General features: G+C 34.6%; 2 protein-coding genes across 4 annotated transcripts; one reads left to right on the forward strand and one right to left on the reverse strand.

Moving 5' to 3' along the window:
- Nucleotides 1-846: 846 nt before the first annotated feature.
- On the forward strand, nt 847-16,450 carry LOC112703124 (phosphatidylinositol/phosphatidylcholine transfer protein SFH6). Of its 2 annotated transcripts, none has more exons than XM_025754443.2 (12): nt 847-1,060; nt 1,163-1,529; nt 1,611-1,688; nt 1,769-1,870; nt 1,943-1,992; nt 2,139-2,238; nt 2,323-2,427; nt 2,567-2,686; nt 14,687-14,822; nt 14,947-15,320; nt 15,425-15,499; nt 16,246-16,450. In XM_025754443.2, the coding sequence occupies exons 1-12, from the start codon at nt 894-896 to the stop codon at nt 16,267-16,269; spliced, it is 1,698 nt and encodes a 565-aa protein (XP_025610228.1). In that variant the 5' UTR covers nt 847-893; the 3' UTR covers nt 16,270-16,450. The 2 variants fall into 2 exon arrangements, with proteins under 2 accessions (XP_025610228.1, XP_072055596.1); XM_072199495.1 differs by having other exon boundaries at nt 1,163-1,417; nt 1,813-1,870.
- A 1,613-nt stretch (nt 16,451-18,063) lies between these two features.
- Nucleotides 18,064-22,287, reverse strand: LOC112703125 (phosphatidylinositol/phosphatidylcholine transfer protein SFH3). Of its 2 annotated transcripts, none has more exons than XM_025754448.3 (15): nt 21,930-22,287; nt 21,689-21,843; nt 21,189-21,438; nt 21,009-21,108; nt 20,645-20,911; nt 20,485-20,562; nt 20,277-20,378; nt 19,958-20,007; nt 19,693-19,792; nt 19,503-19,595; nt 19,263-19,397; nt 19,040-19,130; nt 18,610-18,944; nt 18,418-18,504; nt 18,064-18,315 (listed from the first exon to the last, which is right to left on the reverse strand). In XM_025754448.3, the coding sequence occupies exons 2-15, from the start codon at nt 21,732-21,734 to the stop codon at nt 18,298-18,300; spliced, it is 1,752 nt and encodes a 583-aa protein (XP_025610233.1). In that variant the 5' UTR covers nt 21,735-21,843; nt 21,930-22,287; the 3' UTR covers nt 18,064-18,297. The 2 variants fall into 2 exon arrangements, with proteins under 2 accessions (XP_025610233.1, XP_072055597.1); XM_072199496.1 differs by having other exon boundaries at nt 21,940-22,051.
- Nucleotides 22,288-22,774: the final 487 nt, after the last annotated feature.

Below are 22,774 nucleotides of genomic sequence, written 5' to 3' on the forward strand. Positions count from 1 at the left end.
AAGATGATGAACAAGTTAAAGAAGCCATTTGATTCATGTTCATCACACTTGGTGGTTATTGCAGAGTGGATAAGGGATTCTGCAACGCAATTTCGTGAGAGGGAAGGATACCGTGAGGAAGGAGGTGCTATTTGTGACGGCGACGGCGGCGATGCTTTCGAGCACGGAGATGGCACGACAGACGGAGAGAATGGACACTCAATGAGGCGGTTATGCTCGGATGGCGGCGATAGTGCCAGAACGGGGAGGAAATACAGAAGATTAGGGTTCATTGTGTGGGAGCATGATTTGGGAAAGAATCAAAAGACTGAATTTTTAATATTTTAATAAATTATATAATTACCCACTTTGCGCTATAATTTAATTATCAATAATTTAACCATAATTAACATAGCAACCAATTAAAAGATGACATGTCACAGAAGATAATATACATGTTATTATAAAAAAGGTAGAATAAAATTTACCTATATATATATAGTTGTCCCACCTTCTCGTCTAGCACTCCCTGTTTCCATCTCCGAGGAAAGCACACTCACTGGTTCATAACTAAAAAATTGAGCCCTATAATTATGTGTATATCTTGCAAATTATATATCTTGAAAATAATTTCTTGGGTCTTTATCCGGCGCCCATAAAATAATGGTGATGAGTAGTTTGCTTGCACAAGAGTAAAACCCTTTCAGAATATGACAAAGTCTCTACCCCGTCCCTTCCAGTGGAATGAAAGCCAAGAAATTCAAAAAAGAATGCAAGAAGAAAAACCCTACAAACGAGATAGAGTTGCTTGTACAATTATTTTATAAATTTTAATTATCATTCCATTCGGATCCATGCATATATATAATAATCGTGAATATCAGAGCTCTCAATCTGAAGTGACAACTACTCTAATGGATAATATGGCGTCTTCAAGGTCCAACAAGAAGAGAAAGAGCTCCGTCAACATTCTAGATGTTCGTCAGGTTTCGGAGCTGCATGCCGTTGAATCCTTTCGCCAAGTTTTGATTATTCACCAATTGCTTCCTCAAAAATATGATGATTACCACATCATGCTAAGGTGCTGCAAATATACGTTTACTATGAATATATAGAGAGAGAGATATGAACTTAAATAATTATTTAATTTATTTGACATACTACATATCCATACATATTACAGATTTCTAAAGGCAAGGAAGTTTGATATTGAAAAGGCAAAGAAGATGTGGAGGGATATGGTGGAATGGAGAAGGGAGTTTGGAGCTGATAGCATCATGGAGGATTTTGAATTCAAAGAGTTAAATGAAGTAGTGAAGTATTATCCACACGGCCATCACGGTGTTAATAAGGAGGGAAGACCTGTTTACATTGAGAGACTCGGAAATGTTGATCCAAACAAACTCATGCAAGTCACAACTCTCGATAGATATCTCAGGTATCACGTTTACGAGTTTGAGAAAGCTTTTGCAATCAAGTTTCCTGCTTGCTCCATTGCTGCTAACACCCACATAGATTCAAGCACTGCCATCTTGGATGTTCACGGCCTCGTATGTTCCTTTTATGATGATCTGAAATTCACTTATTATTACCATACTCATAATAAACATGAGACTTTCAATAATTTTCAGGGCCTTAAGAATCTTACCAAGCCTGCACGAGACCTCATTACACGATTGCTCAAGATTGATGCTGATTATTATCCTGAGGTTTCACACCAGTAGTAGCTAGCTAGTTATTGGAATTTCAAACTATCTTTATTATTTATATTAATTTGTTCATGATACAGACACTATGCCAAATGTTTATTATAAATGCTGGTCCTGGATTTAGGCTGTTATGGAACACTATCAAGTCTTTTCTTGATCCCAAAACAACTTCAAAGATTCAAGTAAGTTTGTAAAGTTGCTGATGACTTCATTGATCACTGCTTGTTGATTCAATTCTATAAAAACAAATTTAGGTTCTTGGAAACAAGTACAAGAGCAAATTACTTGAAGTAATTGATGCCAGGTATACTATACTCACTCGCTCCATTCGAATCTTTGTAATTAATTATTCTTTTCTATAATCAATTCATTATTATATTGTTCTTTTTTCTTTACGTATCCTTTATAGCATATATATATAATACTCAATATTTTGTGCACTTGATGAAGCGAATTGCCAGAATTTCTAGGGGGGACCTGCAGTTGTGTTGAGCATGGAGGTTGCCTTAAATCAGATAAAGGCCCTTGGAGAAACCCTGATATATTGAAGGTTATTTATAGCTGTACATATACGTTTTAGTCACTGAGAAATATTTTACTATTCTTTTGTAATTATTCTAACAGTTAATTGCAGATGATTTTCAATGGAGAAGCACAATTGGCAAGACAAGTAGTCAAGGTTATAAATAGTGAAGATAAAGTCATTACATATGCCAAAGCCAAAACTCGACCTCCATTGGTAATTGGTTGTACTAAGAGGATCCAAAAAGATTTGAAGCATGCTTTCCAATTAACTCTTTCTCACTATCTCCTTTAATTGTATATAGTTATTTTTAATTAATTTTTTTTTTTTTTTTTTTTTACCTTCAACCTTATAGAATGTAAAAGGCAACGATACAACCATAGTTGAATCAAGCTCAGAGGATGAAGATATAACTTGTCCAAATGCCATGAATAACTGCTACTCGAACCTTAGTTTGAAACCTGTTCATGAAGAAGTAAGTGTTCACTAATTGTAAATGCAAGTTTACATTAACTTTCTATATTTGTGTATTCATTTAAATGCATAACTCAACTTACATCTTCCCTTTACACAGGACTAAAATAAATTAAATTTTGTATATAATAAGAAATTATTTAATAAAAAAATTAAAAATTAGTATTAAAATTATTATTGTTTAGTTATTTAAAAAACTTAGTGTTTAATAAAAAATACTACTTACATATATTAACTAATTATTTACTTGTGGTAATTTTCATTAAAAGAATAATACACTCTTTTGTTGAGAAATTTTAGAATTATAAAAGGTTAAATTTCTTATCTTTTGTTTGAGTTTTTTCTATCTTTATAATAAATTTAAGTTTAGAACTTTATAAAACTGATGGTTTCGGTGGCTAAGAGAATGGGGTTGAATCTTAGCCCTCTTTTTACTTGATTACACTTTTTGGTCTTTGAGGAGACTACTTTTCTGTTTTTGTCTCGTCCCTAGCCACGAGACTTTTATTTTTGTCTCGTCACTTGGCACGAGATATTTTTAGTTTTAGCTCCTGTGCAGCAGAAACAGAAATGGAGTAGTAGAGAGAGAAAATTACACCCAGATATATCCTGGTTCAGCTGCTAAGTGCAATGCAGCCTACATCCAGTCTCCATCACAACAATGATAGAATTTTACTATAATCAACCTGATTACAAACTGTAAAGTGCTAACCCAACTTACAAGGGGATTCCCACAGAATCATGAAACACAACATAGACGTACAAAGGAACTCTAAGGACATCTATGGCTTTTTCTTTTAATTTTGCACTCTCTGCCTTTTTCCGCTCTATGGCTTTTTCATACAAACCTCACTGTTTTCTTTTTTCCATGAGACTCAAGACATGACAAAATTAAATAGAAAAATACAAAACAGAATACATTGAAGGAGAAGAAAATTTGTAAGCTTAGGTAGCTATGAGACTTCTGTGCCTTGCACTCTCACTGCTTACTTCTAACTCCTTGAATCAAACCGTGGCTGTTCACCCTTTTTATAGAAGAGGGAAGCCTCCACAGTTGAAACCAAAATCCAAGCTTAACTTCTTTTCCTTCACACAAAACTGGTTCGGCCAAAGAGAGAGAGATGAGGTAATCCATGCAAAACCCAACATGCAAATACCTCTAGTTCTTCCTTAGTCATCACTCTTCATCAATCCGAGCTCTCCATCCTTGGCTTGCTCTCCAAGATGGGTTTCTGGCCCTTGATGCTTCATAATGATGATGACTTCATCTTCTCCAATCTCTACCTCTTCCATCACTTCGCCACTCTAGCTACTTCCTGTGGTGGTTGAGCAGAATCAAAGACAAGCCATGCCTCCAAGGATCTCCTCCTTGCTGGCTGAATCTTCTTCTTTCTTTTTGGTATGAAGAGCTCGAGATTACCTCACCAAATCTTACCATTTTTTGTGAAAATCTCAGCCACAACATACTTTTATTTTGATATGTTTTCTTGCCATCATCATGATGGTCTTCATACTTGCTCTTCCTTTATTTTGGTAGCTCATTTTTGCTTCTATGGTTTCCTGGGTATTGACCGAAAGAAAGAAAGAAATGAGAGAGAAAATGGAGTTTGAGAGGAAAGTAATTAAATGAGTTAAACAATTCAATTGAAAAAGTTACTTTTACTTCCCTGAGTAGCGTGTAGCTTCCAATGCCATCAATCATATCAATGACACACTCTCTCATGTTTCCAATGCTAGTATTAAATTCATTTTAGTGAAATTTAAATTCCACTAGAAATGGATTCCGTTAGAAGCTCAAGGCAAATGGTAACATTTGCTTTCCTGATGGATTTTTGGATCAAGCATTGGATCACTTGGCATAGATCATAATTAGGCTTGGAGCAATAAAATTCATTCTAGCCCAAGTGACATATCTCCCATTCAGCCATAAGAGACTAACTTTATATTAATGCTGAATATTTAACATCGGGCTAACAACATTTTCTTTTTATTTCGGCCCAAATATAAACCTGCATTGCAAAATTATTTTAATAATCATTTAATCCAAAATTAATTTTGCAATTAATTATATTAATAATGTTTAGTCATCACAAATATTAATTTAGAGTTTTCCAAACTCATCAATCTCCCCCTTGATGACAAACATTATTAAAATTGAAATGGAAAGAATTTTGAGATTAGAGTATGAAGTACTCCCTTTGAATTTGAATTTCTCCCCCTTTCAAATTGTCACATGGCTCCCCCTTTAATATGTGCCATTTTTACCAAGGAAAACACTAACATGTAACATTTTAATCAAACTTCAAGTAACAATGTTATTTAGCATATTCATTCCATGATGCTAAATGCTTGATTTATGAGCAGATTTGAATGATATACAAAACTTATTTGCTATCATAAATTTAATTTTCTGCTCAATCTTAATCAACCAAAAATCTTTGAAAATAAATTGCTGTTTAAAATATTTTCCAATCAAATCAGAGTAACATACTTATGGAAAGAAAATATTTTTAATCATGACATGATAACAGCAAATTTTTCAGCATTTATTTTAATACCAAATGCTTAAAGGAACTGCCAAAAATAACTTATTCTGCAAACATATTTACCAAGATGAATCAGAATATTCCTATTCCACTAGTAGTAAGCATATTCATCAAGATAAGACTTTCACAAGAATCAATTAACAACCAGGCAGCCATGATATCAAAACAAATGCATCAAAATAATAATCAACTCAAAATGATAATCAACCATGCACTATCAAGTGTATCATTCTAACAGGAGTGATCATGAATTCTCAAGGAGAATTTCATCCCCTTTCCAGTTTCAATTTTTTTAACATTTATTCTCCCCCTTTTGTCATCAGAGGAGCACCTGCAAAACAGATTTGGATATAGAGAACAAGGTATGCAAAATATAACCCAAGAGTATCACAGAGTATCACAAAGTATCAAAAAGTATCAAACCCAACAAAACATAATATCAGATTAAGCCTACTTAAGCCAATATCCTAAACTAAACAGATAATTAATCATCAGATAGATGAAGGTCAGATTCCTCAGTCCCGTCTTCACTTTCATCTCCCAGATCCTTTTCCAAATTTTTTAACATCAAACCGACCCTGTCCTTGCATCTCATCCAAACTCTTTCACTTTCATATGCCAGTTTGCGTGCAGCCTTGTGAGATTGGACCATGAATTCGGACATAGATAAAAATTCGGTAAGAATTTCTTTGATGGATTCGGTGGTTTTGGATGACTCAGGTCTGCTCTCATAGTCACTCTCCGAAGCCATGGATTTCTTGCTTTTGGTTCCTTTAACAGCTCCACCACCTTTGACCATTGACACTTTGTTTTCCACTGTCTCATTCAAAAGGTCAACTTTAAAAAATTCAAAGATACTGGTTAAGAACATACCATAAGGCAGATTTTCCTTTTTGGTGCTTCTTACTGAGTCCCACATATGGCGGATCATAAGATAACCGAAAGAAATAGGAGTAGAGGTAACAAGTGCAAATAAGATGAGAGAGTCAGAATATGTTACTCTATTGTGAGAGCCACTTTGAGGAGTCAAGATGTGGGTGATGATGCTGTGCAATAGCGAATTGAAGGGACCAAGGGCTTTATGGGTGGAGGTAGTGCCATCCAAGCCTGAGAGATTCTCACATATGTGTTGAAGAACAACTTTATAGGTGACGCCTACTTGTGAGTCCCACCTTTCGGCCATGTAAGCTCTCGACCCTTCTTCTTTATATCCCAAGGCCGTCCCAATGGTGGCAGTGTCAAGAGTGATATGAACTTTCTTCACATATAAGTGGATGGTGCCATCAATGAGTCTCATGTTAGCATAGAACTGTTGGACTAAACCAGGGTAAACCGGTTTTTGAATGTGAAGTAATGGAGTCCATTGAAGCAATTCAAACAGAGGAGACACATTTATTCCTTTGTTGGAGAGATTGTCTAGGTTGACAAGGTAGGTTTGACAAAGATGACGCCTTTTCAGAACATCTTTGTGGAATTCAAATAAGGCGCATGAGTTGAATCTGGCAGGGTCATAGTGGGAATGTGTTTTACTGAACTTGTTCTTGAATTCCATGGATTCCAAGTTGGCAGGTTCGGTGGGGTCGTGTAGTGCAAAACTGTCTGTCTTCTGAGTACTCTTTCCAGGAGTAGCCTTCTTGGGTGGTGAATGCGGTGGTGATGGAATGGAGGATGTTTGTGATTCCTCTTCTTCTTCCTCAGGTTCCTTTTCCTTCTTCCTCCTTGAAGAAGTTTTCTTGGCTATGACTTTTCTTCTCATGGTATCTATATGTTTGGAGGGAGGTGAGGGTGATGATAATGTGGTGGAATGAATGTGTATATGAGTATGAGATTGGGGTGTGGACGGTTTTTGAGAGAAAAGAATCTGTTCGCTTTTCCTAGGGGCGGTTTTCTTTTTCATGGTAGAGAGAATGGAGAAGTGGGATATGAGGAGGTTGGGTAGGAATCGAATAGAGTGAGGGAGGAGGGAAGATAGGAAGCATTAAATGTGGATTGGAGAGAGAAGGTGAAGGAAGTTAATAACCATTAAGAGCACGGTTAATAACCAGGAGATTTCCAAGAATTTGAAAAAGTAGTTTCCTTAAATCAAGGGATTAGTTGAAAGAAAAGATTTGATTTGACACTATGCCTCTTTCAACTAGATTTGATAAGACCACAAAAGATTTTGATTTTCAAAAGATGAAAAACTAACAAAATGGTCATGGTGGGTCAATGAGATTTTGTGGGGCCCATGAAAAATAAGTTCTACGCAGCCTCCCCCTTGATCACAGCCTCTCCAACATGCTTTTATTTTTATCTCGTCCATTCCTATGAGACAAAACTGAACAGAATCAAAATTTCACAAATTTCAACAGAAACAAAATCAATCATTCCCAAGCTTTTTCTTAATGAACAGAATCTGTCTTCACAGAAGGGTTTTGTAAAAATATCAGCAAGTTGATCTTCAGGTTTTACAAATTGAATATCAATAGTACCCTTTTGCACATGTTCTCTAATAAAATGATATTTGATCTCAATGTGCTTTGTTCTTAAGTGCAAAACAAGATTTTTTGAAATATTTATAGCACTCATGTTATCACAAAATAATGGTATACTATTGATCTTTAATTTGTAATCTTCCAACTGCGTTTTTAACCAAATTAATTGTGAACAACATGCAGAAGCGGATATGTATTCAGCTTCAGCTGTGGATAGAGCTATTGTGGCTTATTTTTTGCTTGACCACATGTTGAGTGAGCTTCCAAGAAAGCAACACATGCCGGAGGTGCTCCTTCTATCCACTCTATCTCCCGCATAATCTGCATCACAAAACCCTACTGCGCAAAAATCATCAGATTTTGGATACCACAAGCCATAATCACTAGTTCCCTTAATATATCTAATGATGCGCTTAACAGCCGAAAGATGGGATTCTTTTGGGTGAGATTAAAATCTTGAACATACACCCACACTTTCAACAATATCTGGTCTAGAGGATGTAAGATACATTAGTGAACCAATCATTCCTCTATACCTTGTTTCATCCACATCTTTCCCACTATCATCTTTTTCAAGCTTAGTATTTGGATGCATTGGAGTTCCCATTGGTTTGGAATTTTCTAGGCCAAACTTTTTGATTAATTCTTTAGCATACTTTCCTTGGTGAATAAAAGTACCACTAGGAGTTTGTTTAATTTGGAGGCCAAGAAAGAAAGTTAGCTCTCCCATTAAACTCATCTCAAACTCACTAGTCATGAGTTTTCCAAACTCTTCACACAAGGACTCATTGGCCGATCCAAACACAATATCATCCACATAAACTTGAACTAGAAGTATATCATCATTAGATGCTTTAATGAATAAAGTTGTGTTCGTAGTACCCCTTTGAAATTTATTTTCCAATAAGAAGGCACTAAGCCTTTTATACCAAGCTCTTGGAGCTTGCCTAAGGCCATAGAGGGCCTTTGATAATTTGAAAACATAATTTGGAAAATCGTTATGTTCAAAACTGGGGAGTTGAGCCACATACACTTCTCTATCAATAAAGCCATTAAGGAAAGCACATTTAACATCCATTTGAAACATTTTGAAACCCTTATGGGCAGCATAGGCAAGAAGCAACCTAATTACTTCCATTCTAGCTACCGAAGCAAAAGACTCATCAAAATCTATACCCTCTTCTTGATCGTAACCTTGGGCCACTAATCTAGCCTTGTTACGAACAACTTGTCCATCCTCACTAAGTTTATTTTTAAACACCCATTTAGTACCCATAACTTTCTTACCATCCGGATGAGGTACTAGTGTCCAAACCTTATTCTTGTCAAATTGAGCAAGCTTTTCTTGCATGGCTTTGATCCATGATGGATCTTCAAGAGCTTGTTTGACATTGTTGGGCCCCATTTGTGACAAGAGTGCAAGATTGCTTGGTTCGGATTGTCTTTTGGTTGAGGATCTTGTTGTCACACCTTGAGAGGGATCTCCAATGATAAAGTCATGAGGATAACCCCTCATAGACTTCCATTCTCTAGGCTTCCTTTGAGATGTTGAGCTTTGATGAGCTTCTGTAGGTCTCACTGTTTCAGTTTCTCTTGCTGGCTCAGGAGATAAAATGGAAATGTCTCCTCCATTCTGACGAGACAAAACTGGACTGGCAGATTCTTCATTTTGGACAGACTTGGGATTCTCTTTTCTTGTTCCAGCTTCTTCACAATCTGAATCATTATCTATCACAGTACTGGGAATTAAATTAGAATCACAAAAAGTAACATGTATGGATTCCTCTATGGTTCTATGTTCTTTGAGATAAATCCTATAGGCCTTGCTAGTGGTAGAGTATCCAACAAATATTTCTTCATAAGATTTTGGATCAAACTTGCCAAGATTTTCTTTGTTATTAAGCACAAAATATTTGCATCCAAAAACATGAAGGTACTTAAGATTTGGAGGGGTTCCTTTCCATAGCTCATAAAGAGTTCTTTTCAACCCTTTTCTAATTATTGTCCTATTCAAAATATAGCATGTCGTATTTACGACTTCAGCCCATAGAAATTTAGGAACCTCATTCTCACATAACATAGCCCTAGTCATTTCTTGAAGGCTTCTATTCCTTCTTTCAACAACCCCATTTTGTTGAGGTGTTCTAGGGCATGGAAAATTATGAGTAATTCCAAAGTCATCACAGAATTTTTCAAAGTCTTGGTTTTCAAATTCTTTTCCGTGATCACTTCTCAAATGAGCCACTTTTAAATCTTTTTCATTTTGAACTTTCTTGCAAAGGGTTGAGAAAGCATGGAAAGCATCATTTTTATGAGCAAGAAAAAGTACCCAACCAAATCTAGAGTAATCATCTACCACTACCAAACCATAGTGTTTACCTCCTAGAGTTTGTGTTCTTGTTGGACCAAAAAGATCAATGTGTAACATCTCTAATGGCCTTTTGGTTGAAATTCCATCTTTTAGTTTAAAAGAGGATTTAACTTGTTTGCCTAATTGACAAGCATCACAAGTAAGATCCTTATCAAATTTGATTTTAGGAATTCCTCTAACCAGATTTTTCTTTACTAGCTTAGAAATTTGGTACATGCTAGCATGAACCAACTTTCTATGCCATAGCCACTTTTCAGATTCAAGAGATGTAAAACATGTTACATTTTGTTCTTTCAAGTCCTCAAGAGTTAATCCATACACATTGTTACATCTTTTAACTTCAAAAAGAATATCCCCAATTTTTTCACAAACAACCAAACACACAAATTTTCTAAAAATCACTTCAAATCCTAAATCACACAATTGACTTACACTAAGTAAATTATATTTCAAACCATTTACAAGAAGAACATCATTTATACAAGATGAAACGCTTTTACCAACTTTTCCAACGGCCACTATCTTTCCTTTACCATCATCACCGAAAGTGACAAGTCCTCTATCATATTCATCAAGCTTTATGAAGAAGGTTGTCTTTCCGGTCATATGCCTAGAGCATCCGCTGTCCATGTACCACATATTTTCTTTCCTCTTGGATGCTAGGCATACCTACAAAATAAACTCAAGTGACCTTAGGTATCCAAATCTTCTTGGATCCTTTCACGTTAAACCATCTCCTATGTCCCAAATCATTATGATCAAAAACAACTTTGTAGACTTTATCACCAATCATTCTTTCACCAAAAACACATTGAATGGGAAAATGACAGTTTCGGTTGCATAGCCTACAAAACCTTGGAGTTGCTGTTTTGTTAAAGTAGGTGGGATCTTGAAACCTTGTGTCATTAGAGGAAGAAGCTCTATTTTTAAAAGAAGGTTTCTTATCAGATTTATAAAACCCCAAACCAGGTTTATCAAAGAGTGGTTTTTGACTAGCCAATATTTGATTTAAATTTTCAGAACTTTGAGTAAACTTGGCTAAGTCATTTTCAAGACTTTTAACCCTTTTTAGCAACTCTTCATTTTCCTTGAAACAGTTTACATATGCAACTACCGAATGATCACTTTCACAACCTCTAAGTTGAGCTTTTAACAGCTTATTTTCTTCCACAAGATCACAAGCAGTTTTGGCCTCCCTTAGCTTTTCTTTGAGAAAATTATTTTTAGCTTTAAGAATGTCAATTTGTTGTTCAAGATCTTGATTATCAAGCAGAAAACACCTTATTTTTTCAGAAAGGTGATCTATCATAAGATGAAGGTCTTCAGTGTCAGGGTTCTGAAAGAATACCTGATCTATATGATTTGCCATGAGACACTGTTGTGACTTGGTCTCAGATTCTTCATCACTGTCTGAGTCATTTTCCAAATCTTTCCATGATGCCATCAGACCCTTCTTCTTCCCCCTTTTTTGCTTCTCCTCCTTCTTTAACTTGAGACAGTCAGATTTGAAGTGTCCCATTTCCTTGCAGTTGTAACAAGTTACTTTGCTAAGGTCTTTCTTCATTTTTCTTGAGCTGCTGCCTTTGCCTTTGAACTTTACCATTTTCCTGAATTTTTTGGCAAACAACACAAATTCATTTTCAGAGGAGTTATCACTGGATTCATCATCTAGGGGGTTAGTTACAGAAGAAAAAGTAATTCCTTTCTTTTTTAACTCTTTTATTAAATAAGTGTTTTCAAAAGCAAGAAGATGTCCTCTCAAATCATCAAATGTCATGGAATCAAGACTACTGCTCTCATAAATAATTAAAGCTTTTGTTTCCAACTCTTTAGTGAGACATCTCAGCACTCTTCTCACAAGCACAGAATCGGAATGTGTTATTCCCATAGCATCCAAGCCAACAATGATGGTGTTGAACCGTTCGAACAGTTCATCAATGGATTCTCTTTCCTTCATTGCAAACATTTCATACTCCCTGTTTAACATGTCTATCCGAGTCTTCTTTACAATGGTGGTTCCTTCATGAGTGATTTGCAGTTTGTCCCAGATTTCCTTTGCTGTTGTGCATCGTGACACCCGTCGGTATTCCTCGAAACTGATAGCACAGTTGAGCAGATTTACAGCTTTGGCATTTAGCTCTACTTTCTTTCTATCTTCTTCGGTCCAGCTTGCTTCAGGCTTAAGAGTGACTAGTCCTTCAGCACTTGTGTTGATTGGAAATTGAGGACCCTCCAGGATAATCTTTCATAGTCTGTAGTCTACTGCTTGCACAAAGATCTTCATTCTCTCCTTCCAATAGGTATAGTTTTTCCCATTGAAAAGAGGCGGTCTGTTGCTTGACTGTCCTTCTGTAAGGTTATAGGACACCAGATTTAAGCCAATACTTTCTGCCATGAGGATCTTTTCTCCAAGCTGCAAAGCTTGATCTCTTTGAGACCAAGCTCTGATACCAATTGATGGTTTCAGTGGCTAAGAGAAGGGGAGATTGAATCTTAGCCCCCTTTTGGCTTGATTACACTTTCTGGTCTTTGAGGAGACTTTTCTGTTTTTGTCTCGTCCCTAGCAATGAGACTTTTATTTTTGTCTCGTCACTTGGCACGAGATATTTTTAGGTTTAGCTCCTGTGCAGTAGAAACAGAAATGGAGTAGTAGAGAGAGAAAATTACACCCAGATATATCCTGGTTCAGCTGCTAAGTGCAATGCAGCCTACATCCAGTCTCCATCACAACAATGATGGAATTTCACTATAATCAACTTGATTAGAAACTGTAAGGTGCTAACCCAACTTACAAGGAGATTCCCACAGAATCATGAAACACAACATAGACGTACAAAGGAACTCTAAGGACATCTATGGCTTTTTCTTTTAATTTTGCACTCTTTGCCTTTTTTCGCTCTATGGCTTTTTCATACAAACCTCACTGTTTATCTTTTTCTATGAGACTCAAGACATGACAAAATTAAACAGAAAAATACAAAACAGAATACATTGAAGGAGAAGAAAATCTGTAAACTTAGGTAGCTATGAGACTTCTGTGCCTTGCACTCTCACTGCTTACTTCTAACTCCTTGAATCAAACCGTGGCTGTTCACCCTTTTTATAGAAGAGGGAAGCCTCCACAGTTGAAACCAAAACCCAAGCTTAACTTCTTTTCCTTCACACAAAACTGGTTCGGCCAAAGAGAGAGAGATGAGGTAATCCATGCAAAACCCAACATGCAAATACCTCTAGTTCTTCCTTGGTCATCACTCTTCATCAATCCGAACTCTCCATCCTTGGCTTGCTCTCCAAGATGGGTTTCTGGCCCTTGATGCTTCATGATGATATGACTTCATCTGCTCTAATCTCTGCCTCTTCCATCACTTCGCCACTCTAGCTACTTCCTGTGGTGGTTGAGCAGAATCAGAGACAAGCCATGCCTCCAAGGATCTCCTCCTTGCTGGCCGAATCTTCTTCTTTCTTTTTGGTATGAAGAGCTCGAGATTACCTCACCAAATCTTACCATTTTTGGTGAAAATCTCAGCCACAACATACTTTTATTTTGATATGTTTTCTTGCCATCATCATGATGGTCTTTATACTTGCTCTTCCTTTCTTTTGGTAGCTCATTTTTGCTTCTATGGTTTCCTGGGTATTGACCGAAAGAAAGAAAGAAATGAGAGAAAAAATGGAGTTTGAGAGGAAAGTAATTAAATGAGTTAAACAATTCAATTGAAAAAGTTGCTTTTACTTCTCTGAGTAGCGTGTAGCTTCCAATGCCATCAATCATATCAATGACACTCTCTCTCATGTTTCCAATGCTAGTATTAAATTCATTTTAGTGAAATTTGAATTCCACTAGAAATGAATTCCGTTAGAAGCTCAAGGCAAATGGTAACATTTGCTTTCCTGATGGATTTTTGGATCAAGCATCGGATCACTTAGCATAAATCATAATTGGCCTTGGAGCAATAAAATTCATTCTGGCCCAAGTGACATATCTCCCATTCAGCCATAAGAGACTAACTTTATATTAATGCTGAATATTTAACATTGGGCTAACAACATTTTTTTTTATTTCGGCCCAAATATAAACCTGCATTGCAAAATTATTTTAATCATCATTTAATCCAAAATTAATTTTACAATTAATTATATTAATAATGTTTAGTCATCACAAATATTAATTTAGAATTTTCCAAACTCATCAAAAACAATGATTATTCGTATCAAAGGAACAAATTAGTACCTATGAATTTTTTTATGATTTTTTAGAATTGATTTAATGATTATCTTTTAAATTAGATTTTAATAAATATTGTTACTGTTAACTTATCTTTCGTAACCTATTATCAGTTAATCACCTTAGAAGGAATAAATAAAGGAAAAAATGTTAATATTACGTACTATATATAAATTAAAGGAGGAAGAAGAAAATACTAAATAAAAAAATATATATACCAACTTCATTATTAAAATGATACAGCAATACCTCACAATATTATGTATCTTTCTCTTAATAATATAACAATATTTGATTTTAGCTGTTATATACTATATAAATATATATTATAGACAGATAAGTTAATATGGTTTTTGCCATATTCCAAAAAAATTAATTTGGCCAGGCTAAGGTAGCTGGAACGTCAAGCCATGGCATAAATAACTTGTCTGGGTATGATGATTGCATTATTCCAATGGTGGACAAACTCGTGGATGCAGTTTCGAAGAATCCATCTCAACAAAGTTCTTATACTTTAAAAGGTTTATAATTAAACCTCTTGATTTAAAAATAGAATTCATTTTACTTGTTCACTATGAATTACACATTTTAAAAATGTAGATTGCAAAAATGTACATAGAAACCAAACTAAAATTTGGGATACAGGTAGAGGTACAGATGGAGCTCCAGAAAGGAATGAAGCTCAGATTTGGATAGAGCTAATAACTGTGTTGTTGTTTACTCTATTTACTTGCTTCCGTTCAATTGCACTCCGTTTGAACAAGAGACTTCCTCATATATCATCATCTAATAATGTTGATCATAGTGGTTTAGAGTCCACTCTTGATGCAACAAACAAGGAGCTTCCTATTACACCATCAAGTTCCACAGATACAAAGGAAAATGTTCTTCCTTCCATGTTGGAGAGGACATGTGAGCTTGAAGACAAGGTTGAGATGCCTCGTGACAGAGAAGAATCTTTAAATGCTGCTGTCTCCAACGTGGATACATTGGAAGCAGAGTTAAGTGCTACTAAAAAGGTACAACTCTATGTTGCTATATATATAAAAGATACAAGGACAAAAGAATCAGTAGAGCAGGCTTGTTTGTGCTAAGAATTTGGATTGAATGGACTTTTTCATAGGCTCTGGATGAAGCGTTAATGAGGCAACAAGAGTTGCTTGATTACATTGATCGTCAAGTTGAAGCCAAGTTTCAGGTAAGTTGGCAATGGCATGCATTTCGTTAATAAGTCAATTTTATTAGAGATAATTATCCAAACGGTTTTCAAAATTGGATATTTTTAGTCTCTCATATTTTAAAATATATAAAATAATTTTTAACATTTATTTTTGTTAGACAATGTAATCATTTTTTAATTTAATTGAAAGGGTGAAGTATATAATAATTTTTAAAGAGTTTAGAAAGTAATAAAATGGTTTCTACAAAATTTTAAAATAAAATTTTTAAGAGAAATTATAGGAAGCCAATGGAATATTTGTGCAATATGTATAATGAGGTATAAAAATATTCGATTCAGTAAGATATCAGATGTTTATTATCCCTGGTACTTGTATGGTTATTCTGAATAATATGAGTGTATTGTGTTTGAGAAATTAGTAGTATTTTATCTTGTATGTTCATTTTTTAATTCATATTGGGTCAAATAAATAATTTATTGTACACATTCTACAAATACTCTATTAGCTCCATAATGAGATTCAATTTTAAAATAGTCATTTCAATTTAATGAATCAAATTAAAATAGATTGTGTTGTCTAATAAAGATAAACTATAAAAACTATCTTATTTATTGTGAAATCAAAAAAGGTAAAGTATCCGATATTAAAAACTAGATAAACTGATTTAGATTATTATTCTTTATTTTATTGCAATCTAAATAATAATTCATCTGAGTTACCTCATGCATATAATTATTTCTTTTGTTTTATTGTCTTTTATCAGAAAAAGAAGTTTTGTTGGTGCTGATAGAAAGAGACGTTCCGCCAAACCAGATGCTTCTTTGAGCACACACTTGTTTAAGCATATAAGGAGTATTTGACCTTGCACATGATTTAAATCTTTGTATACTACTCTTAGTTACCACTTATTTTTGTTCCAGTGTACCATGGAGTAAATAATAAAAAATGCATGGCTTCAGTTATATGTATATTTATCCGCTCAATTCTGCTAAGCAACTAACAGAAGTATAGACAATAAGAAGTTAACAGACATGTTTAAATTGCACTCTATACTAATTAATTATTATTAATTATTGATTATTTAAATTTTATTTTTTAACAAATACAAAATTAATGATTATCAATTATCTCTTCTTACTCTAATTCATTTTTTACTATTTATTATGTAAATCCTAATTTTTCTTTTTTAAAAAAAAACACTAAAATATAGTATAACGAATCATCCAAGAAAAAAAATATACAAAACATAAAAAAAAATCATTCAAATCCTAAAGAAAAAAACATACAAAAAAGAATCATTTAAAACTAATAAAAATAATCATCCGAAATTTAGGAAAAAAAACATAAAAAATTAGTTAAAAAGTCATTCAAAATAAAAAAAAAGGAAGAGAAGAAGAAGAGCCGTAGGGTGACCGAACGACATCTTGGACGGCATTGTGTATAGAGTGAGGGACTCGCGGTGGCGCGTTGCAAGGAGGAAGTCACGGAGGTTGCGCATCGCTAGTGGAGGAGTCGCCATGTATCGGAGTAGTTGATCGCACGTTGCGAATGGGATCCGCCAGTGGCTGCATCACAACGGATGGGGCCGCGGCGGTGGTCGGTGGGTGGCAGCATCGAAAACTGCGTGGAGACAGTGGGTTTGTGGATGGAGAGATTTGATTGTTTCCAAGTGAATGGAAAGATATTAGGTTTTTTTATGGATTGTTATTATTATGTATTATAAATGTGATTAGGATAAATGTAGAAAGATTTTTTTTATTTTGAATTTTGATTTTTAAATTTTTATTTTGTTTATAAAATTTAAACTATAATAAAGTTGGCTTATGTTGGCTTGTAGGCTATGATGCACGGACACTAATATGGGCACGGGACACGACACGATATGGGACGCGCCAACACGTGAATTTTAAAATCTTATATAACACAGGGACACACATACGTATAAAATATAAAGTATTTTTTAGACAAATCGTAATATATTTTGATATTTTATTGATATTAAAATATAAATTAAATTTTTTAATTATTTTTAATGTCTTATTTTAATTATATCAAGTATTTAAAATATTTTTTTGTTTTAATAAATAATAATATATACTATATCTAAATTTATTTTAAGAATATATATTAAGAATAAGACGGCACTGACACGTGATGGTATTTAAGTGTGTTCAGACGTGTCTAAACATTTTTTTTTATTTTTTATTAAGACACGATTGAATACAGCAGACACACGTATCGATAAATATCATGCCTAAAATATATCCAACATGCGAACGCGAGAACTCATTAAAATGTCCGTACTTCTTAGCTTGTAGGAGAATTGTTTCCTATACCTTTCCTTATCCACTTGAATCTTACTTGAATACAAAATGTACATCTAGAAATAGTTGTTTATACTAACCTATGAAGCTATGCACTCTAGTCTTACCTAATCTGTGAAATCATGTTTTGTTACTCTATAAAAAATTTTCCGCTTATTATATATTAACTTACACGTTATTTGTTTTGATCTTTTTCCACAATAACTTGGAAAGCAAACAAAACTAATCTTTTTTCTTTTTCACCTAAAAATTGGACATTTTGTTTATGTTATATTTATATTATTATTTTTATACAACACATACACAACTGTCAAGGAATAGGCACACTTCATAATGTACAGACATTTGAGCTGGTCAGGTAATGTATAAAGCTCAAGAGAAAATATTGGTAAAGGAGTAAACTGATCAAAGAAGACATCCTATGACGTAACGAAGCCCCTAACTTTAAAGCTCTGGAGCTCTCAGAGCAACACCACCCCATAGGCATCACCTCACTCACGGTAGCAAAACTGAAAGCAAAAAACCCAAAAGATGTGTATGTGTAAGTGAAAGCACTAAAATAGAGAGGACTTTATACGTTTATATAAATTAAAGCATATAATAAGACGTACCAACTTCTTCAACTTATTTTTCTTCTTCCTTTTCTTGTCTATTTCGGATTGGAGCTCAATTTGTTTAGCAAGGGCTTCATCAAGTGCCTAAACTCAGCAACAAAGGAAGTAAAGCACATGAAGCTATCCATCTAACTAAACATGTCATTTCAATTCAAGTAGTATAAACTATAAAGGAAAGACTATAATCACCTTTTTGGTTGCAGCTAAATCTTGTTCCAAAGTACTAACTCTGCTTACAGCACTGTTTAGTAGTTCCTCCTTTTCAGGTGACATGATTGGCCTTATGCTGAGAGCATTCATTTTTTCTTCTAGTTCAGCCATGCGCTTCATCATGGTCATGTGATCGTTAATTGAGACTTTGGGGGCTCTCATCATAGCACCATCATAGTATACTGCGCCACCATATAGGGCTGCTTCTGTGATTTTCCTTGGCATGTTCCTCGTGAAGCGGACCATTGTTATAAAACTCATGAAAATGGCCATTAGTCCACCAACTAACTGACTAGTAAGTTTAGTTTTCTCAGCTGTTTAAGGAGGAGAAAAAAAACAATGCATAATCTCTGTGTAGCTTGCCTGTTAATGACAAAAAATTGCTGCTTATATTATCAAGAATGAATACCTGTGGAAAGTGTATATTTATTAGTGTCTACTAACTTCTTCAAAGATGGATCAAGGTCTTCATACTTATACACACTGTACTGCTTTAAGGCCTGTCATATATAGAGTGAAATTAATTAATATGATAGAAATTTATTTTCCATTCTATCATGTATTCTACACTGTCCTTTTACTTTCCGATAGGATCACGGAAGCAATTACTGATATAAGCATAGGAAACTTACTTCTGGAAAAGCAGTGTATTCAGATTCCACTATTTTTGAGTATGCAGCGTGTTCAGTAGGAGCTACAAGAACAGATTCTTGGCATCCCTTTAAGATAGATTCTTGGCATCCCTTTAAGATAGATTCTTTGAATCCCTTTAAGATTGTTTTGGCGAAAACACAGAGAGTTCAAAGTAATAAAAACGGTTCTCACAAATGAAATAAATACATAGAGTTTTCAGAACAAATTATTTTCAGTACCTGCTCTTGTGTTACCGCATTTTCTGAAAGTGGTTTCTCATTGATCCCAGATAAGGTTCTTGTATTGTATCTGCCCTTGCCATTTTGTACCATCTAAGTCATTGAAAGGAACAGTTTTTATTGTTTTTTACCCCACCCCTTTATAATGAAATATGAGTAAAGAAATTGATCTTTTAGCAGTGAACTATACCTGAAAGATCATTGGATCATTCCATGGTCCCTTGTCAGAACGCATGCAACCACCTTTATCAGCACAAGTACAAGTGCCACCCAAGAACTCTGGAAGTTCACTGGCAAATACAACAGAAAAACAATCGTGTGTTATTCATGGAAGTGAGTTAGTACTTCTAAATTCTAAAATATGTGACAGAGATTGCCTTTAGCTTGTTTTCTGTAGAAATGAATATGGGATGAAATGATAAATGAAAAAACAATAAAAGAAAAAAGGGGTTAACCTGGCATCAATGATTTCAAGCAATTTGCTCTGGTATTTGTTACCTAGCACCTAAACAATGCATCATAAACATGTTTGAGTTTTCATGAGCTTAGCTAAAATTGTAACATCTTTACTATCAGAAGACAATGTTTAAGTCATGGTATCACTAATAGCAAAGGTATTACGCATATTCACTTATATAATTATATACATATATATAGTAGTTATACAGGTAAGTCACCGTAATATCATCGCCATCAGCAATATCATGACTCAAGCAAGCGAGGATGTTATAAAAATCAATTTTGGTATAAATTAAATATATTAAAAATATTTACATGGATTTTTGAGGTGGTCTTGGGGTCAAGGAATGTCTTAACGGTATTCCACAGGAGCCTAAATCCTGGTCCAGCATTGATGATGAACATACGGTTCAGGGACTATATGTGAAAAGAAACATTTAGTTAGAGGAAAATTTTAGAAGGCTATTTATTTAAGCTAAGGGAATATAAAACAAATAACATGTCTATGTAAATGAAGCAATACCTCAGGATAATTGTCACCATCAATCTTCTGAAGACGCTGAATGAGATCCCTTGCAGCTTTGTTCAGACTTTTGAGTCCCTGAGAAAGCATGCTAAGTTAGCTATTGCATGAAACTTGTTCAGAAAAGCAGAACATATGTAGCAATTACTATTATACATACCACTCCTTGCACATCCAAAATTGTTGTGCTTTGGTCAATGTGCTTTTTTGCAGCAATAGAGCACGCTGGCATTTTAATTCTGAAGGTCCTCTCAAACTCTTTTACATGGTACTTAAGATAACGGTCGATAGTTGTTACTTGCAACAATTTTGTAGAATCAACTTGACCCAATCTTTCAATGTAAACAGGTCTTCCATCCTTATCAACTCCATGATGCCCTTGTGGGTAGTATTTCAGAACATCATCTATTTCTTTGAATTCAAAGTTCTTAGCAACATAAAAATGTTTTTGTTTAGAAAAGTATACACAAATAAATTACATATAGTAGAAAGATATTTTAATTTTTTTGCATATATAAGAATACCTCCATGATAGTGTCTGCTCCAAATTCCTTCCTCCATTTAAGCATATCTGCCCACATCTGTTTTGTTTTCTCCACATCAAACTTTCTTGCTCTCAAGAATCTGAATCATCATGCAAGAAAATTATAAGTAGTTCACTAAAAAAAATAAATAACTTGAAGCACAAGAAACCATGTAGCTACCTTAGCATTGTGTGATGATCATCATGCATTGAGGGCAAGAGCTCTTCCAAAACAAGTACTTGGCGAAAGGCGTCGACCGCCTTCAACTCTTCTGCATCAAGTTCATCGTCGATAGAGACCGACATCACCCTGCTGTGTCGTCGTCCCTTCTTCAAGGAATTCCTATAGTTTTTTGAGGCACTAATTGCCAACTTCTTCACGGAACCAAGCTTTTTCTTCCTTTCTTCATCAGAATACTCACTTTCTGGACCTATGAATGCAGCAAGGGAAACAAAAAACAATTTGAAATTATTTTTTTATTGTGTTTCTTAATCAAAGACAGGATTCATTTATTGAAACTTGAAAGAAAGAAATTCACAAGCTAATTAAAGATCTTCATATGCCTATGATATAATATATGGATCTACAAACCAGAAATTCCATTATGTAAATCAATCTATTAATGATCAAGGCACAAACATTGTTGGTATGGAAATGCAAGAAATGTAATTTAGACTCACCCTGTTTGATTGATCGATCAGAAGGGCATACTATAGTGTTGCTCATGATTTGGGTTCTATGAAAATATGATAATTGATAAGCTAAACACGGATGAGAGCCCCTAAGGCACAACAACTATCAAATGCCCCCACAATATGTGAGCCCTCGCGTGCACCTGCATAGCCATGAATCACATGTTTTCAGAAACACAACAAAGATGAGGAGGAAGAAGAAGAAGATAGAATGATAGGAGATAGATACCTTTCCCTACCAGAATGTAGGAGTTGCAAATGAAGAGAAAAACACAAATATAAGATCATGATCATCCGAACAAATCTGAAAGGATAGTTGGCCAAAACGGGGAGCCAGGTTGGTTGAACCACACACAAGACAATTTTAGACTTATAATTATATTTATTGATTGATATCATTTAATGTGTGTTTGACTCTTGATTTCATCTGATATACTATAAATATTGACAAAGTCATCAGTGTAATAACAAAATTAATTAGTTAGTTTGAACAAAGGCAAAACTGTTTTAGAAGGAGTTGGCGTTGGCGTTGGCATTGGCGAGCGAGATGCATGGCACTCAGTTCTTTCTTGAACAATGACCAACTCATCATATCATCATCATTTTTTAATTATTATACTTTCCATTGCATTGCATTGCACATTTATGCTAAGCACGTATAGGTTTTTTTAGCCAGCTAAAATCTTAGAGGATAACTTGTCCAAATAATGTAATTTTAATTAGAAAATGCTAAAAACAAAATTTTTGTTGAAATTTTGGAGCATTTATCATTATATTAATAAATTAAGCAAATCATATTAGTCATAATTATTATTCTTCTCATTAAAAGAAGGTTCCAAATGTGTCCGAATAATTCCAAAGAGAACAGTTGAAAACACACAAAAACGTACTAACTTTTAAGAGGTGGAGTGAGATGCAATAAGGTCTGTCTTAATTATCGTGTGGGATCCATCTTTCAGGCAATAATGCACGCAGAACACAACGCATACATCACATTTTCAATGGCTATAAGGTGGAATTAGAATAAGTTCTTGAAGTGGGTGTTTCACATGCTTTTAGTCTAGTGGAAAAATA

Source organism: Arachis hypogaea, chromosome 7 (genome assembly GCF_003086295.3).
Source record: "Arachis hypogaea cultivar Tifrunner chromosome 7, arahy.Tifrunner.gnm2.J5K5, whole genome shotgun sequence".
Taxonomy (NCBI): Eukaryota; Viridiplantae; Streptophyta; class Magnoliopsida; order Fabales; family Fabaceae; genus Arachis; species Arachis hypogaea.

Excerpts from the sequence above, each read along its gene's own strand:
- LOC112703125 (XM_025754448.3), bottom strand. The coding sequence starts at position 21,734 with ATGAGCAACACTATAGTATGCCCTTCTGATCGATCAATCAAACAGG. Across the intron at positions 20,379-20,484 it reads ATGGTGACAATTATCCTGAG|TCCCTGAACCGTATGTTCAT; the intron begins GTATTGCTTCAT and ends TTTCACATATAG. Across the intron at positions 19,793-19,957 it reads CTTGAAATCATTGATGCCAG|TGAACTTCCAGAGTTCTTGG; the intron begins GTTAACCCCTTT and ends TGTATTTGCCAG.
- LOC112703124 (XM_025754443.2), top strand. The coding sequence starts at position 894 with ATGGATAATATGGCGTCTTCAAGGTCCAACAAGAAGAGAAAGAGCTCC. Across the intron at positions 1,871-1,942 it reads AAACAACTTCAAAGATTCAA|GTTCTTGGAAACAAGTACAA; the intron begins GTAAGTTTGTAA and ends AAACAAATTTAG. Across the intron at positions 14,823-14,946 it reads AAGTTCTTATACTTTAAAAG|GTAGAGGTACAGATGGAGCT; the intron begins GTTTATAATTAA and ends TTTGGGATACAG.